We start from the raw sequence: 17,329 nt of genomic DNA on the forward strand, positions 1-17,329 counted from the left end.
ATCGATGAAGCCTAGATTCTCAGAGGCACACCATTTAGCTAGCCAGCAATTTAAAGATGATTCTACTAAAGGCTTCACATCCTCTCCTAACCACAGGAAGAGGGCCAGAGATAATTATATTGTAACATAATTGTTTTGCTTTTAGACAGTGATTTAAAATTATCCTTGAGAACCTCAGATTTCTTTAATCGAATATCATTTGTGCTCACATGAACAATCAACCCAGACACTTGTCCATGGTTTCAAACCAGGTCTTCCAACTTTGCAGCAAAATCAAGGACTCTAGAACTAGGATAGCATTTAACAGAGACCTTTTTCGCATTTGCAAGTACTGGGCTTGATGTCTCTAATAATAGAATCACCCACCAAAAGCACCTTGCTAAAAGTAGTTTACTTTGTCTCATGTTGAATAAGAGGGTGAAATCTGTTGCTAGTCTCAATATGACATGCTACAGGTGCAAAGCCCTGGTCTTTGAACATCTTCTGATGGCTACCCAACAATCTCAATTTACCAGCTGTGATGGCCAAACAGTTTGTTCATGCTGTGCCCAACACTCAAAGTTAATTTACAAATAGAATACAAAATAAATATATTCTTAAAAGTTAGACATGGGTCTATTTAAATATCCTCTAACCAAAATAGAAATTATAGACTGATGCTTGATGCTTTCTCACTGATGTTAATAAGGGTTTTAGTTTTCGTGGGAAAGAGAATCAGTCAATAAGTAATAGTGAAGCTCCCTTCCTCAGGTACAATGCTACTGCTGTTGGATTGGGGCTGGGCAGTTCCTGGTGTGAAGATCCTGAACTAGGTACCTCCTAGTTACAAGCCTGTTTCTTTAACCACACAGCCTTCTATAATGAGTGACCGATGACTGAACCACATGGGCGTGGCCTCAGGAGAGGCAGCAAGGTGACTGAACCTCATGGGTGTGACCTCAGGAGTGACAGCAAGATGACTGAACCACATTGGCGTGGCCTCAGGAATAACAGCAAGATGACTGAACCACGTGGGCATGGTCTCAGGAGCAATAGCAAGACAACTGAACCACATGGGCGTGGCCTCAGGAGAGGCAATAAAGACAAATGAACCGCGTGGTTGTGGCCATCAGCAACTTGTTTGCATGGACTTTCTTTTAATTCAGCCCTGGGATGGGACTGGTATTCTGGTGATTTCAGTTTTGCTTTATATTTTTTTTAACGTTTGTCTGCCTTCTTTGTCGGTGGGTTATTTGGTTTGGTGTTCACCGTGTCTCTTGATGAACTACAAACAGAATTGCAAGCCTTGTGAGCAGCTAATTGCTGAAAAAGAGGCTCCTGCCCATGAATATGCTACTGGTGGGGTAACCAGGTCAAGACATGTAGGGGCACCCGCAGGATTGCATAATGTGAGTGCTCCCTGAAATGACAGTCAGGGAGAGCCACTAGTTTATGTTCCTATGTCTCTGTACCAATGGGTTGATGAAATTCAGTGTGTTTAGGTTCCCAGCGCCTGTCCCATAGAGAAGAGGCACAGGGGGAAGCAGGAGATGAGATTAAACTTTGTTCTTTAGAGGAATGAAGGAATCACAAGTATATAATAGAAATAGTACGGGAGTGGATGGGTGTGCACAACCATTTGCTAAATTACAGAAGGGATTTTTTTTGCCCGTAAACAGCTAGCAGGTGAAGCAGTAAGGGAATGTTCCTGTGGCAGATAAAGACACTGTATTGAGGATCACTCTCAGTACAGCCCAAGGGAGTCCCAGATAAATACAGTGTATAATCACTCTCAGTGCAGCCCGAGGGAGTCCCAGATAAACACTGTAGGATCACTCTCGGTGCAGCCCGAGGGAGTCCCAGATAAAGACACTGTATTGTGGATCATTCTCAGTGTAGCCCGAGGGAGTCCCAGATAAAGACACTGTAGGATCACTCTCAGTGCAGCCCGAGGGAGTCCCAGATAAAGACACTGTACTGAGGGATCAATTTGCTGAGAATGAATTGCACTAGGATCTCTGCGCATTGTAAAATGGAAACCAAACATTCCTTAATCAAGGGCATGTATTCAGAGCTAAACAAGCAGTACGCCTGGACACCTTTACTGCAAAGGAGGCACTGGCCAGTCTGACAGCGACCCTCACTCCCTGGGGGCTGAGATGACCAGCGGACAGGGGAACATATTCAGGAAAATTTAATGATTTCAACACAAAATAAGTAATAAGGAAAGTCATTGGAATTAAGGAAACACTGAGACTAAATAAAGTTATCCAGAATCAAACAAATCAATAATAAATAAGATAACATTAAGACTAAAAACAATGACTTCAATTAAAGTTCTCATCTGCTTGCATAGAACACTGATGTTGCCATATTCGAAACGTACTTTTGCACGTCACAATCCATTCTGCGCTGTGCAGAAATAAAATGTATGCATCGCGCAATATGGGGGGGAGTGGCTGACAAAACGCGTGATCCTGGTATATTCGAAGGTATGCGCCAAGCACAAATCCAGGTTTGTGACACACAGAATAAGGATTGTAAAAGGACTGCGTTAACTCCGTGCACACTACCATTCCAGCACTGACTACAAACAGGCAACAATGGGAAACGTGGGTAGCATGCAGCGTGCCCGTCGACATTTGGATATGAATGATGCAAGGCACACCCAGCAACAGCAACCCTGACATAGGTGAATATATGCTGAAAGGGTGTACTGGCCTCGGCACACACGAGGAGCTCAGCAATGAGCAAATCGTGTCCAGGTATCTTCTCGACTGAGACATGCTGACTCATCTATGTCACATTCTGCATGATGACCTGGCCAGAAAAAACCTGTGCAGTCATGCCTTGTCTGAGGAATTGGTACTGTCTATATGTGTATCCTGGCTACCGGGACCTTCCAGAAGGAAGCAGGTGATACAGTGGGGATCAACCAGTCAGCCAAGTCCTGCCACCTCGACAGGTTCATAACCACGTTGCTGAGACGTGCTGTGGAACATATTAAATTCCCTAGTACCAGAGCAAACGGAGGAGATAATGTGGGGTTTTTATGAGGTCGTGCACCTGCTGCGCGTGGTAGGTGCAATTGACTGCACCCATATTGCTATCCAGGCACCTGTTCCAGTTGTTCTGTTCTATCAGGATTCCAGTTGTATTCTGAATAGTGGGGAATTTGAATAGCTATTCCATACCATGTAAACAGGGTATTCCAAATGAATCCGTCCGTATTCTGGATACCAGTATTCTGAAAACATGATACCAAATACCCACTTAGTATTAGGATACAATCGGAATACTAGTTTTTTTCTAGATACATGAGTCGTCGTTTTATAATCTATAATATATGAGCAGAATGAATAACATAACGCATTTCTGTGTATTGTTTATATAAAAATGCTTGATTGACGTTTGCTTTTCAGGTGAATGAACTTGTTACATTTACAAATCAGAGAATGTGCTACCACAGTAGACTTTGGTCTTTTTAAATTTTACTTCAAAAACATACAGCTATGTTGGATCAGCTGGCCTTTAAAGAAACCTATATAGTATTTCCTTGTGATGCAATACTGTCCGTATTCAATAAAACAGTGGCGTTATCAGTACATTAATTTGAAAACTCGGCACCTAGCTATGGAGTCAACTGTGTATTTGAATGGTCTGATAGCAGCTTGTCGGGGTAATGCCATTACTAATGGTGATTGTCCATCATTCTGCATTCTCGCTTGGCTGTTGTGTGCAGTTGCTATATTGGTATTGAATGCGCAGACGGTTTTGAGAGGCACAAACAGATTTGTGAATTTCTCAAAAAACTGCTATATTCCAATGTCTCGCAACTGCTTTGTGCCGTTTTGGAATCTCTCTCATTTTGTGCCAAAGCACTATTTTTTTGCGAGGCACAAATTTAGCGAGGGGATTGTGCAAAGATCGAAGATTGGGCCCAGAGTGTTTAACAGCTTCACCTCAAAGGAAGTGTCCGCTCTCGTATGACCAGACAATCAGTCACTCGAGACTTAGTATCCTTTGTTCCAAAATCACATTAATAAGAGTTTTAGCAACTAAATGTGTCTGCAAAAATGGCTTCCAAGCTGTTAGTACTGCACCACGTTCTTCAAACTGCTCCTCGCAGGAGGACCCACTCCTGCTGCCTTGTGAAGTCCATACTGCTTCCTCTAGAAAGTCTAGATGAGACTTCATGCAAGTAATGCACAAGATTAATGCTAAACAAGAGAGCTGAACCATGATATAAAGTTGAAATATCTGCGTTCATGTGAGTAGATAACAGATATCTTATAGTGTAAACATTATCGTAACAATTAGGGCACTTCTGTTAATCTGATTGCATCCAGTACAATTTGATTTGCTCTTAGGAACCTATGGAAGTGATTCTATTGTAATGTTGGTAACTTGTGGATGCCTGACGTGTAATGCTATAGGAGTTACTTTGTTACATACCAATGGAGAACTAAATAGAGAATACGATATTTCAGGACTGGAGCATGGCCTTTTAGGAACAACAACTGTGGGTGTTTCTTGTTTATTTGTTTATGCGGAACGATAAAGAATCCTCATTGTAATTGCACACAGCTTACAGGTTTAAGCTCAGTGATTGTGACAGAATTTCTTCTAGTTCATCTACAGAAGTTGCTTTCACTAATTATTCGAATGCTTATTGTCTGTTTTGTTATGCTGTATGAATAAATCGTTTGAGTTTAAACTGAAGAGTCCCATTTGCAAGCGAGCTTATATATGTCAACCTATATCAAGGCCGGAAGCTGAATCAAAGGGGAATTAATAGCCTACTGTTTATGTCTGTTTATGTCAGCATGTAAATCTCTCCTATTTTCAGAGGATGACATCAAGAAGGATTAATACACTGCAATGGCTCTCACATTAAGAAGGATTAACCCTGTCCGATATCATCAAAAAGGCGTAAACCACAGGTCTCTATCGTTTTTCTCCAGAAAAAGCCAAGAAAACCTTTCAATGGCCGAGTGAGACCAAAAAAAAAAAAAGGCGCATCTCATAGCCCCATGCCTTACAGAGATAACACGGACACAACAATGGAGATAGCTGCTTCTGCATCCTGCACTCAAAGAACATCATGGACATTTGCAGAGCTTTTTGAGATGTTATAATAATAAAATAATGACTTGGATCGCATTATTGAGGAGTTAAAACAAGTGATCAGAAGAGGATTTATCAGTATGCACGTCCATAAAGAGGTATGTGAAAAATACAGCGAACAAGGGGTGGGGCTTGGCTGGAGATAAAGTACTGAGTGTCCTTTTGTGATTAAATGCCTTTTAAACCTGTTTTACGCTGAAAAAAGCAGCATGTGTAAAATAAACAGTGCATGTGAAAATATACTGGACCTGACACTGACAATAAAGTGCTGAATAAATGGGCCACTAAGGGCTAGTGTTCTACTTCCTAATTGCTTCACAGTCTGGGTGATGACGGGTGACAGCACATGGGCATGAAGGCCTTTTCTTTCCTTTATCTGCCACTTTCCTTTCTTTCCTTTCTGAAGCCTCACAAGTGTTTCTCTCCGTGAACAACAAAGCATTCATTTTCTGTAGTCTGGCCGATCTAACCAGCCTGTACACTCTCTACATTATTTTGTTTTAAATTTGAGCAGGATGTCACATGGGCCGCAGCTGTTTGCTGATTGGCCCGCAGGCTGAGAACCCCTGATATACTGTAATGAATACTAACAGTTCAATTCCCTAATAATTATAGGGAATATTCAATGTAGCTATATTGAACCCCTCTACACCAGTAAAGACCATTTGAATTTGAAGAAGGGTGGGGTGGGAGAATAAATTCAAATAGAAAATAAACAAACCGTTTTAGAAGTAATGAAACTGCTGCCATTCTGGCTCATGTCTGGAGGTAGCCTTTTGTATAAACTATAGGGAATCAAATCCAAAATGGCAACGCCAGGGAACAGTTTCTCACCTCCGCCCTCCATACCCTGGCTAGCTGTGTTGATGGAGTGGGACAGGGAGCAGGTGATCCTCAACTCAGAGAAGAGGGGCACCCCCTGGGGGGTCTCGAATTCAGAGGCGGGCAATGCGAAGTGAGCCATCCCAGAGAGAAAAATCTGAGGTGCGTCCGGCTGCAGGACCACCAGGTACCCCTCAACATCACGAATTGAGACACAGCCCTCCTCACTGAAACACCTGGGAGAAACAGGGAGAGAAATAGTGTGTGCGAGGGGGAGGGTGTGGGGAGTGAGAGTGAGGTGTGTGAGGTAGTGAGGGAGAGGGCGTGAGGGGTGTGGGGAGTGAGGGAGAGGGTGTGAGGGGTAAGGGGGAGGATGTGAGGGGTGTGAAGGGTGAGGGTGAGGGGTGTGCAGTAGTGAGGGGGAGGATGTGAGGGGTGAAGGGAAGGGTGTGGGGAGTGAGTGATGGTGAGGAGAGTGGCGAGTGAGGGTGAGGGGTGTGGCGAGTGAGGGGGAGGTTGTGGAGCGTAACGGGGAGGGTGTGATGGTTAGGGGTGTGGGGAGTGAGTGGGGTTTTGGGGAGTGGGGGTGTGAGGCGTGATGGGGAGGGGTGTGGGGAGTGAGGGATAGGGGTGTGGGTGGGGGGATATGCAGGTTGCTGACCTGAGTGATGTGGATATCCTCAGTGGACGGACCCCAGGGGTTGCGAATCTCAGAGAGTTCCGATATGTGATCTGCTGAATCGCCCGATTGAAATTCTCAATGTCATCGCCCTCAAGAATTAGCATGGACTGTGTAGGATTAACATGGACCTGTGACAGAGAGAGATGGGTAGAGGGGGAGAGAGGGGAGGGGACAGAGACAGGGAGGGACAGAGTTATTAAACTGCCCCGCAGTGTCTTTCTTACGGCTCCAGTGTCCACGTGGCTCACGCTTTTCACCTTCATGCCCGACCCCAGCGACTCGAGGTCCCCGAAGTCCAGCCCCTCTCGGCAGGCATACAGACACTCTATGACACTGTGGGGCTCCACACGACCCGGCCGCACAGTGAACCCCGCCAGCAGACCCCGAAAATGAGACTGGAACTGAGGGGGGGCGAGGTCTGAGAGAGAGAGAGAGAGAGAGAGGGGGGAGTGGTGAATTAGCATCAAATAACTGTATTTCAATATTCAACGCTCTGAGGTTAAACAATGTTTTAAAAATGAGAATAAACTGAGATAGAAACAGATTCAGTTTCAAGTTTAATGAATATAAAAGGGCTCAACAAAACTTAATTAAACAGTGAGTAGGGCCACGCTGCCCCACACTGGTGCTCATGGGAGATTACCTGCCCTGTCCCAGACTCTCACCTTGCTCAGACTCACTACCGTTAGTGCTTCCCTTCTGAGCTTCTTCTGCAAGAGAGAACATGCCAATACAGAACTCGGATTACTTTCTTTTGCAGTAACTTCTTAAACATTGTCTCAGAACACTTCCATTCAAGTGCTTTGTTCCCATTCCTTCCCCTCTTGCATTTCAATACAGATACACAGTCCTCTGCCCCCCTCACCTGTCCAGCTGGCTCCGATGACTAGGCGGGGGCGGGGGGCAGGGGGACGCAGGGGGCCATTGTCATGGATGAGAGCGGGGTCATAGGTCACTCCGTCCACGTAGAGCGTGACTGTGGGGAACTCCAGATTCACAGCGTAGTGGTGCCAGTCATCATCACACACCTAGAGACACAGAGATAGAGACACAGATACACACAGAGTGACAAAGAGGGACATACAGAGACACAGACAGAAACACAGAGATACACAGAGAAACAGAGAGAGACACACACATACACACACACAAACAGGCATACAGACACACGAAGAACAGATATACAGACAAAATCGTCAATTAAGAAACCAACTACTCACTTCAGAATCTAATGCAGCTTTCAGTCTTTAGGAGTTAGCAGTTGAAAAAAGGACTTTAGTATAGTGTGCCTTAAAGATTATCTGAACACAACCAGCACTAGAAACTAGAGATGCATAATGAAGGGGGCATGTCAGATCAGACTGAGGGGCAGTGAATAGAAATGTGAAAAATGTCTGCAAGCGCAGAGGCTGAAACCACAGTGTTATATCTACTGGACACCACCTGCAATAATAATTTAATAATAATAATTTACTGATTTTATACAGTGCCTTTCAGGGATCACAAAGCACTTTACATACATAAATGACAATAATCAAAAATAATAAAAGCAACAATAAAACAGCACTACAAGAACATTACAAAAATAAAAATATAAACAGATAACAGACAGAACTAAAAGCAATTTAAAAAGCCATAGCCGATCTCCCACTGTTCGCAGCCTTGTCTTTGGAACAACCAGCAATCTTTGGTCCCCAGATCTTAAAGCACATACAGGGACATGGAAAATGAAAGGTTATTTTAAATAGGCTGATGCTAGATTATTCAGGGCTTTGTACGTGAGTAAAATTATCTGTTCTTTGCCTTACCAGGAGCCAGTGAAGGGATGCTAAAATAGGGGTGATGTGAGCAGAGAGTGGGCTTCTAGTGAAAACCCTGGCTGCTGCGTTCTCGACCATTTAGAGTCTCTGCAGGAGCTTAACAGAGACCCCTGCTAATAGCCTATTGCAGTAATCAATGCGAGAGGTAATGAAAGCATGGACTAATTTCTCTGCATCAACAGCTGTAAGGGAGGATCTTAGTCGGGCAATGTTGCGCAGATGGAAAAAGGAAATCTTGGTGGTATTTTTAACATGGGACTCAAAAGAAAGTAGAGTCAAAGTTCACACCAAGATTTCAGGCTTCAGAAGCGCAACATGCTTCAACCCAATCAATTTTTAGGTTGACAATTCACGAAGCTGTTGAGAAGACCCAATTAACAGCATCTCAGTTTTATCTGTTTAATTTAAAAAAATTATTTTGCATCCAAATTTTAATATCAGAAAGGCAAGCAAGACGTATAGAAAAACAAGACTTGACTCAGGTTTGGCCTGTAAATAAATTTGCGTATCATTGGCATAGCAATGAAAATTAACTCCATGGCTGCGAAGTATTTGACCTAAAGGTAAAAGATAAATACTAAAAATAAGAGGTCCCTCGCTACTAATGGAACTTCATTGAGCGAATCAGAATACATTAGTGTAAAAATCTTGAGCCCTTGTGAGAAGCATGTGGCCTGGACATTACCAGCGTCTCTTACCTGTTCCAGCTTCCAGAGGAACTTGACAGGTCTAGCGCTGGTAAGCTGCGGCCAGTACAAGAGGGACAGACGACAGCTGTGCACCGAGAGAGAGTAGTGAGAGAACGAGTCATCTGAGAGAGGGAGAGATGGGGGAGAGAGTGTGAGAGTGAGTGTAGAGGAGGGAGAGACGACAGCCAAGCACCAACAGCAGTAAGAGAACAAGTCCTCTGAGAAAGGTAGCGAAGGGGGGAGAGTGTGAGAGAGAGTGTACAGGAGGGATAAACGACAGCCGTGCACCGAGAGTAGTGAGAGAACGAGTCATCTGAGAGAGGGAGAGGGAGTGTGAGAGTGAGTGTACAGGAGGGAGAGAGATCGATTTAATCATAGTAGCCCTAGTGTGTGTGTGTGTGTCTGTGTGAGTGAGAATAAGTGTGAGTGCGGCAATACAAAGCAACAAGCAAGGAGGCGGCATGCGTGCCGTGTCTGGTGTGAACACCCCTTGACGCTCATTCACACTCGCACAAACTCACACACACAAACAAAAACCCACTCACTCTCACTCACTCACACAAACACAGACACACACTCTCACTCACACTCTCTCTAACTCACACAAGTACACACACACACATACACAAGCACGGACTCACACTCTCACTCACACACACAAACCAGGGCTGCTATGATTAAACGCTCATTAAATACATGGAGATAAATTCAGAAAGGAGTTTTTACAAAGGAGGATACGGACAACATGCCCCACATGTCAACCTGTTGCGATCCAGTTTTAAATAACTTTAGCATAACTGAGGCAAAAGTGTTAAAGGGACTAGGAGCTCTTAAAATAAACAAAAAGTAAATGAAAGAAGTTATTTACAAACCGCTAACCAAGATCATGCAATAGTCTCTTGAGACAGGGGTTGTACCGACAGACTGGAAAATTGCAAACGTAATACCGATCCACAAAAAGGGAAGCAAAACCGAACCAGGTAACTACAGACCAATAAGCCTAACTTCTATTATATGCAAACTTATGGAAACTGTAATAAGATCCAAAATGGAAGGGCTCCTGAGTGGCGCATCCAGTAACGGCGCTCCATGTGGAGTGCAGGATGTGCCCTATAGTTGGGATCGCAGGTTCGAGTCCAGGCTATGTCACAGCCGACCGTGACGAGGAGCTCCTGGCGCACAATTGGCCGAGCGCTGCCCGGGTAGGGAGGGTTTAGGTCGGCAGGGGAATCCACGGCTCACCGCGCATCAGTGACCCCTGTGGCCAACAAGGCGTTTGTGGTTCTGCAGTGGAGCCGCCAGATCTGTGTTGTCCTCTGGCGCTTTAGGTCTGGTGGCTTTGCTGTGGAGCCGCAGTGCGAAAAATGATGGATTCACAGGAGCATGATCCAGAGGACGCATGCTCCAGCCTCCGTTTCCTGAGTCGGCAGGGGGGTTGCAAGGGGTGAGCCGAGGATACAGATAATAATTGAGCACACTAAATTGGGGAGAAAACCGGGGTAAAAAATTGGAGACGACTAAATTAAAAAAGATCCAAAATGGAAAATTACCTATATGGTAACAGGATCCTGTGAGACAGTCGACATGGTTTTAGGAAAGGGAGATCATGTCTAACTAACCTGCTTGATTTATTTGAGTATGCAACATCGATAATGGATAATTGCAAAGCACATGACATGGTTTATTTAGATTTCCAGAAAGCTTCTGACAAAGTCCCGCATAAAAGATTAATTCTCAAACTGAACGCAGTAGGGATTCAAGGAAACACATGTACATGGATTAGGGAGTGGTTAACATGTAGAAAACAGAAAATACTGATTAGAGGAGAAACCTCAATATGGAGCAAGGTAACCTGTGGAGTACCACAAACACCAATATTAGATCCTCTGCTATTCCTAATCTACATTAATTATTTAGATTCTGATATAGTAAGCAAACTTGTTAAATTTGCAGATGACACAAAAATAGGAGGAGTGGCAAACACTGTTGTAGCAGCAAAGGTCATTCAAAATGATCTAGACAAGATTCAGAACTGGGCAGACACATGGCAAATGACATTTAATAGAGAAAAGTGTAAGGTACTGCACGCAGGCAATACAAATGTGCATTATAAATATCATATGGGAGATGCTGAAATTGAAGAAAGAATCTATGAAAAAGACCTAGGAGTTTTTGTTGACTCAGAAATGTCTTCATCTAGACAATGTGGGGAAGCTATAAAAAAGGCCAACAAAGGACTTATTGTGAAAAGTGTTGAATTTAAATCAAGGGAAGTAATGTTAAAACTGTACAATGCATTAGTAAGACTTCATCTTGAATATTGTGTTCAGCTCTGGTCACCTCACTACAAAAAGGATATTGATGCTCTAGAAAGAGTGCAAAGAAGAGCAACCAGAATTATTCCGGGTTTAAACATTTCATATGCAGACAAGCTAAAAGAACTGAATCGATTCAGTTTTGAACAAAGAAGACTATGCGGCAACCTGATTCAATAATTCAAAATTCTAAAAGGCATTGACAATGTCGAACCAAGGGACTTTTTCAACCTGGAAAAAGAAACAAGGACCGGGGGTCTCAAATGGAGATTAGACAAAGAAGCATTCAGAACAGAAAATAGGAGGCACTTTTTTACACAGAGAATTGTGAGGATCTATGGGAAAGTGCCCCGCCCCTGTGTGTATTTTGTGTTTTACATAGTGTGTTAATGTTGGTGTATAGTCATTGGTACACGGGATATAAACAAGTGTTTAAAATGTATATTTGTATTTAGGCATGAGGATTGCACAGCACTTCAGGTGCAAGTAAAATGTAATAATATGTGAGCACCGGGAATTGCAATTTATTAATTCACGTGCAGTTGTACCGCGACTCCAATTGAATGACTGATTAGCAATCGAGTCTTGGTACAGCAGCATAAAAGCAGCATATTTTTACTCACTCGAGGTTGTGTGTTCGGTGAGTGGAGAACAGGATTGGAGACGGAGGCTATAATAATAATAGTTAAAATATCAGCGTGTTTGTCTGTGTAGTCCATTTTGTTTGTCTCTTTAATTTGGCGAAAGTGCCGTGTCCTGTGTTTTTGTTTGTTACAATCTTTTTATTTACTGTTCTGTTCATTCATTAAATGATGAGCGAAACCAATCGCTCAGCTCCACCCAACTCCACATTTCTGTTGTTTATTTCCTGGTTCCTGTTTCTGGTCTGACGTCACCCACTGCAGCCGTCATTGTGACAGGGCCTGGAATCAAATCCCCAGTAATGTTGTTGAAGCTGACACCCTGGGATCCTTCAAGAAGCTGCTTGATGAGATTCTGGGATCAATAAGCTACTAACAACCAAATAAGCAAGATAGACCGAATGGCCTCCTCTCGTTTGTAAACTTTCTTATGTTCTTATGTTCACTCTCTCACCATTCCTGACGGTGTTACAGATGATGCTCTCCTCCTCTTTTCTGGCCCGGCCGTGTTGCTGCTGTGCCGGCTGGTTGCCGCTGGCATGTTTCATCCATAGCTGCAGAGTGAAGTGGTCTCCAGCTGACACGCCAAGCTCACGCAACGCGGACTGGGGCACTTCGCACGCCTGCCGCACCGAGCCATTGAACACAAACACCAGCGACGAATCTGGGGAGGGCACCGTGGTTAGCCCTGCAGTCCAATTGGTAGAGAGGGAAGGGGGCGGGAGCAGGTCCACCTCCCCGCGCACTGCACCTATCAGACAGGAGAAAGAGCGAGGCGATGAAGAGGGTGGGGCTTCAGCCCACCAGCACAGAACCACACTATGAAGCACCGGCCAGGATCGTAACGCAGTAATCAGAGTGCTTTTGTCTGGGTGATTCTGTGAAGGGGTGCTGTCACAGTGTGCTGTTGTCAGGGCGATTCTGTGAAAGGGTGCTGTCACAGTGCGCTGTTGTCAGGGTGATTCTGTGAAAGGGGTGCTGTCACAGTGTGGTGTTGTCAGGGTGATTCTGTGAAGGGGTGCTATTAGTGTGCTGTTGTCAGGGTGATTCTGTGAAGCGGTGCTGTCACAGTGTGGTGTCGGGTGTTAATGGTCCCAGCCCACTGTCAGTGCTTCCAGTACTCACCGCAGAGCCGTCTCACAGAGCGGTCAGAGTAGCTGTCCCGGTCGCAGCCCTTGCCGATGTGGTTGGTCTGCAGCTCTATAGTGGCCTGGATGTTCCAAACCGGTTCATCGCAGGTCTCCAGGTGCATGCTGGGAAGCAGGGAGACACTGCCAGAGCCAGGGGTATACTCGATCCGCTTCGACCAGCCTGAGAGAGGGGAGAGGGAGGAGAGGAGAGATGAGAAAGAGAGTGAGGGAGGAGAGTAGAGGAGGAGAAGAGCGAGACAGAGGGGAGAGAGAAGAGAAAGAGGGAGGAGAGAGGAACGATAGGAAAGAGAGAGGAGAGGAGCAAGGGAGATAGGGGAGAGAGAGGAGAAAGTGAGAGGAGAGGGGAGTGACAGAGAGAGAAAAGAGAGACTGAATTGACTTTTTACTTTAATTAATCAGTACAGTAAAATCTAAAACACATTTCTATGCTTTTGAAAATGTTACATTTGTCCTTCACCCTCCATTTCCACAAGATCAGTAACCAGAGCAGCGTGACCAGCGTACGCTTTTTAGATACTGAGAAACTTGCCGTTTTGACTGAGAAAGGGTACATTATCAGTGAGAAACCGTCGGCCATGCATTAACCCTTTTAATATATTTGTGTTGCATTACACAATTTTGAAACAATATTCCAATACAAGTATCTCAATATATATATTTTTTTAATCATCCCAATCCTATGCAGAGCTGTCGGTTGTTATCATAGATATAGACTGCATGCTTAACTGGTGGCCTGCATAAAATTGCTTTATACTGCTGCATAAAACATCTGCACTGTCTTCAATTGTAACCATTTCTAGGGCTACTAATTGTTCCATTCTTGGGAATTCCAAATTCTGTTTTTCAAAAATGGCCAATTTCATTTGTAAGACCTGTCATAATGTTTATAGACATCACTTGGCTCATTGCTGGCATTAAAATAAGCAGGAAAATCTAAGAATTATATTACAACAGTTCAGAAAACCAAATGTCCAGCACAGTTCTGAGAATTATATTTACAGTCTTCCATTGACACAGTAATTTAGTCTACAAATAAAGGTGTTTTGAAAAGACCTGTTTAGCTTATTGCTGACATTTACAATAAAAAATAAAACATGAAATTAGTACCAGTCCAGCAATGTCATGTAAGAGTAATCACATGTACAGTACTCCACAAAATAAGTTTAGCGTTTTACTGGCATTATAATAATAACCAGGGTAAAATATGAAACACTGATAAAGGCGTGCTGGGTGACTTGTTGCTCTAAAACACATTCACTGCTATGTTTTATCTGTGGCAGGATGGTCGCAGTGCGCTGGTGCGTGGTGATGTTATGGACCAGGAAGAAGCGAGACAATACACAGATGTGGGTTTTTGGTGAAGCTGAGCTTGCTTGCGCTCAGCATTTAATAAGTAAACAAACATAAAAAAAAAAGATTGTAACAAAAAACACAGGACACATCACTTTACGCTAACAATAAATAGACAAACAAAACAAGTAGACGCTAACAAAACAGGGTGGACACACACTACACAAAAAACGTATGGTGCTAGTGCTTCCAGCACTCATAGCAATTGATATTATATTATATTTTACTTTACGTTTCTTCTCTCTCTCTCCCAGTCTCCACTCCCGAACACACAACCCCAAGTAAGTGAAAACATGCTGCTTTCAATCATTCAGTTGGAGTCTCGGTACAACTGCACATGCCGGGGCAATTCCAGTAGCGGAAAGGCTGCTGGGGTTGGTGGTCTCCAGACCTCACCCTCTTTCTTCGTAGTCAGCAGCTCCCTCTTGTGGGGCTCCGGCCACAGTACTTCCTGCAGCGAAAATGCTGCCGTGAGAATAGGTCTCCTGACCTGCCCCAAGATCTCCGGCAGAGAAACTACTGCTGGGGTTGGTGGCCTCCGGACCTCCTCCCCCCTCTTCATAACCAGCAGCTACATAGCTGACAGCAGAAAGACTGTCAGCTTACCGACTGGCAGCAGAGACATTAATGGCTTCCGGGTTGGTTCCTCCAGCCCCAGCAGAGCTGGCAGCGACCCCTGGTCGTGGTACTGTGGTTGGTACTGCGGTACAGTGGCGGCAGCAGTACTAGCCCTCTTCGTGGCCTCTGTTTCCAGCCATGTTCCCCTCGGCAGGCTATGCAGTGTCTGCTGAGCACTGCCAGGATCACGTCCTGGTCCTTCTGATGAAGGGAGAGGCAGCTCCTGCTGCTCTTCCCCTGGTGGTGATGGAGGCAGAGGCAGCTCCAGCTCCTCTCCTTGTCATGGTGATGGGGGGGGGAGGGGGGGGAGTGACACCAGCAGGCATTCACCCTCTGCTGGTGGAAAGGGACCCAGCAGGCATTCACCCTCTGCTGGTGGAGGTGGCGGAGGCAGAGGCAGCTCCTGCTGCTCTGCTCCTGACGGTGTAGGAGGCAGAGCCAGAGGCAGATCCTGCTGCTCTGCTCCTGCCGGTGAGGGTAGTGGATACAGAGGCAGCTCCTGCTGCTCTACTCCTGGGAGCAGAGTGTAGTCTCCTGGCCTCGGAGGTGGGAGCGGCACATAGTCTCCTAGCGACGGAGGTGGGAAATGCTTAGTCTCCTGGCAACGGAGGTGGGAGCGGCATGTAGTTTCTCCCTCTTGCAAGGGACTGGTGCGGCTCTCCCTCACTTGCAGGGGACTGGTGCGGCTCTCCTTCACTTGCAGGGGACTGGTGCGGCTCTCCCTCACTTGCAGGGGACTGGTGCGGCTCTCCCTCACTTGCAGGGGACTGGTGCGGCTCTCCCTCACTTGCAGGGGACTGGTGAGGTTCTCCCTCACTTGCAGGGGACTGGTGTGGTTCTCCCTCACTTGCAGGGGACTGGTGCAGCTCTCCCTCTTTTTCAGGGGACTGGTGTGGCTCTCCTTGTGCTGGAGACAGCAGCGTTGGCTCCTCTCTCTCTGGCGCTCGAAACAACAGCGGGGCTTCTCCTGATGAGACCAGAGATGGCAGGACCCCTCCCATATCTGCAGCCAGGTAGTTGAGCACCATGACTGCGATGTCTCGGAGGGACACTGGGTGGTGTTGCTGTTCCCAGGTTTCCCAACGCTCCCCATCTCGGGCCCACAGCAAGTTAATCGCCTTCGGGAGGTCTCTTTTCAGGACCCCTTCAGGGTCCATCAGCCAGTCCCAGATCTCCCTCGATGGTGACCCTCAAGCAAGCGGGGCTTCTCCCACCGACACTGGAGACGGAACCAGCAGGCACTCTCCCTCTGCTGGTGGAGGTGAAACCAGCAGGCATTCTTCCTCTGCAGGTGGATATGGGAACAGCTGACTCCTGGGCTTCGATTTCCCGCGGTCCCCCCGTCTGGGCACGGGACTCTTGCGGTCCCCCAGTCTGGGCACTAGTTCCTCCTTCTCTTCCTCATAATGGCGGAAGGGACAGTTGGTGAACAGATCATCTTGGTCGCAGAGGGGGCACCCCGGCAATGGCTGGTTATATCACCGTGTCCTCCCTGTCCTTTACCTCCTTCCATCCCATTTTATTTATTTATTTTCAAAAACAAAACAAACAAAACATTTTCCCCCCACAAAATGCACTTTGCTTTTCCTGGTCCGGCTCCTGGAGGCGTTGTTTGTCCCAGTTTGAACACCATATGTGGCAGGATGGTCACAGTGCGCAGGTGCGTGGTGATGTCACGGACCAGGAAGAAGTGAGACAATACACAGACGTGGGTTTTTGGTGAAGCTGAGCGCTTGCAAACGCTCAGCATTTAATAAGTAAACAAATAGAAAATAAAAAGATTGGTAACAAAAAAACACAGGACACACCACTTTACACCAAAAATAAAGAGATAAACAAAATGAGTAGATACTAACAAAACAGGGTGGATGAACGCTACACAAAACAAGTACGGTGCTGGTGCTTCCAGCACTCGTAGCAATTGCTATTATATTAGATTTTCCTTTAAGTTTCTCCTCTCTCTCTCCCGTTCTCAATTCCCGAACACACGACCCTGAGTGAGTGAAAACATGCTGCTTTTACGCGGCTGTACCGAGACTTGATTGCTAACCAATCATTTAATTGGAGTCTCGGTACAACTGCATGTGAATTAATGAAGTGCAATTTCCCATGCTCATATATTATTACATTTTACC

General features: G+C 45.5%; 1 protein-coding gene across 17 annotated transcripts in view; it reads right to left on the reverse strand.

Moving 5' to 3' along the window:
* Positions 1-17,329, reverse strand: part of LOC121325764 (calsyntenin-3-like) — a 133,883-nt gene that overhangs the window by 77,995 nt on the left and 38,559 nt on the right. For all 17 annotated transcript variants that reach the window (XM_041268746.1, XM_041268737.1, XM_041268740.1 and 14 more), the window contains exons 8-15: positions 13,201-13,386; positions 12,530-12,826; positions 9,129-9,241; positions 7,476-7,638; positions 7,276-7,320; positions 6,868-7,028; positions 6,590-6,738; positions 5,941-6,164 (exon numbers count right to left, since the gene is read on the reverse strand). In XM_041268746.1, coding sequence (XP_041124680.1) covers positions 5,941-6,164; positions 6,590-6,738; positions 6,868-7,028; positions 7,276-7,320; positions 7,476-7,638; positions 9,129-9,241; positions 12,530-12,826; positions 13,201-13,386 — 1,338 coding nt within the window. The remainder of the gene's footprint in view (positions 1-5,940; positions 6,165-6,589; positions 6,739-6,867; positions 7,029-7,275; positions 7,321-7,475; positions 7,639-9,128; positions 9,242-12,529; positions 12,827-13,200; positions 13,387-17,329) is intronic.

Source organism: Polyodon spathula, chromosome 13 (genome assembly GCF_017654505.1).
Source record: "Polyodon spathula isolate WHYD16114869_AA chromosome 13, ASM1765450v1, whole genome shotgun sequence".
Taxonomy (NCBI): domain Eukaryota; kingdom Metazoa; phylum Chordata; class Actinopteri; order Acipenseriformes; family Polyodontidae; genus Polyodon; species Polyodon spathula.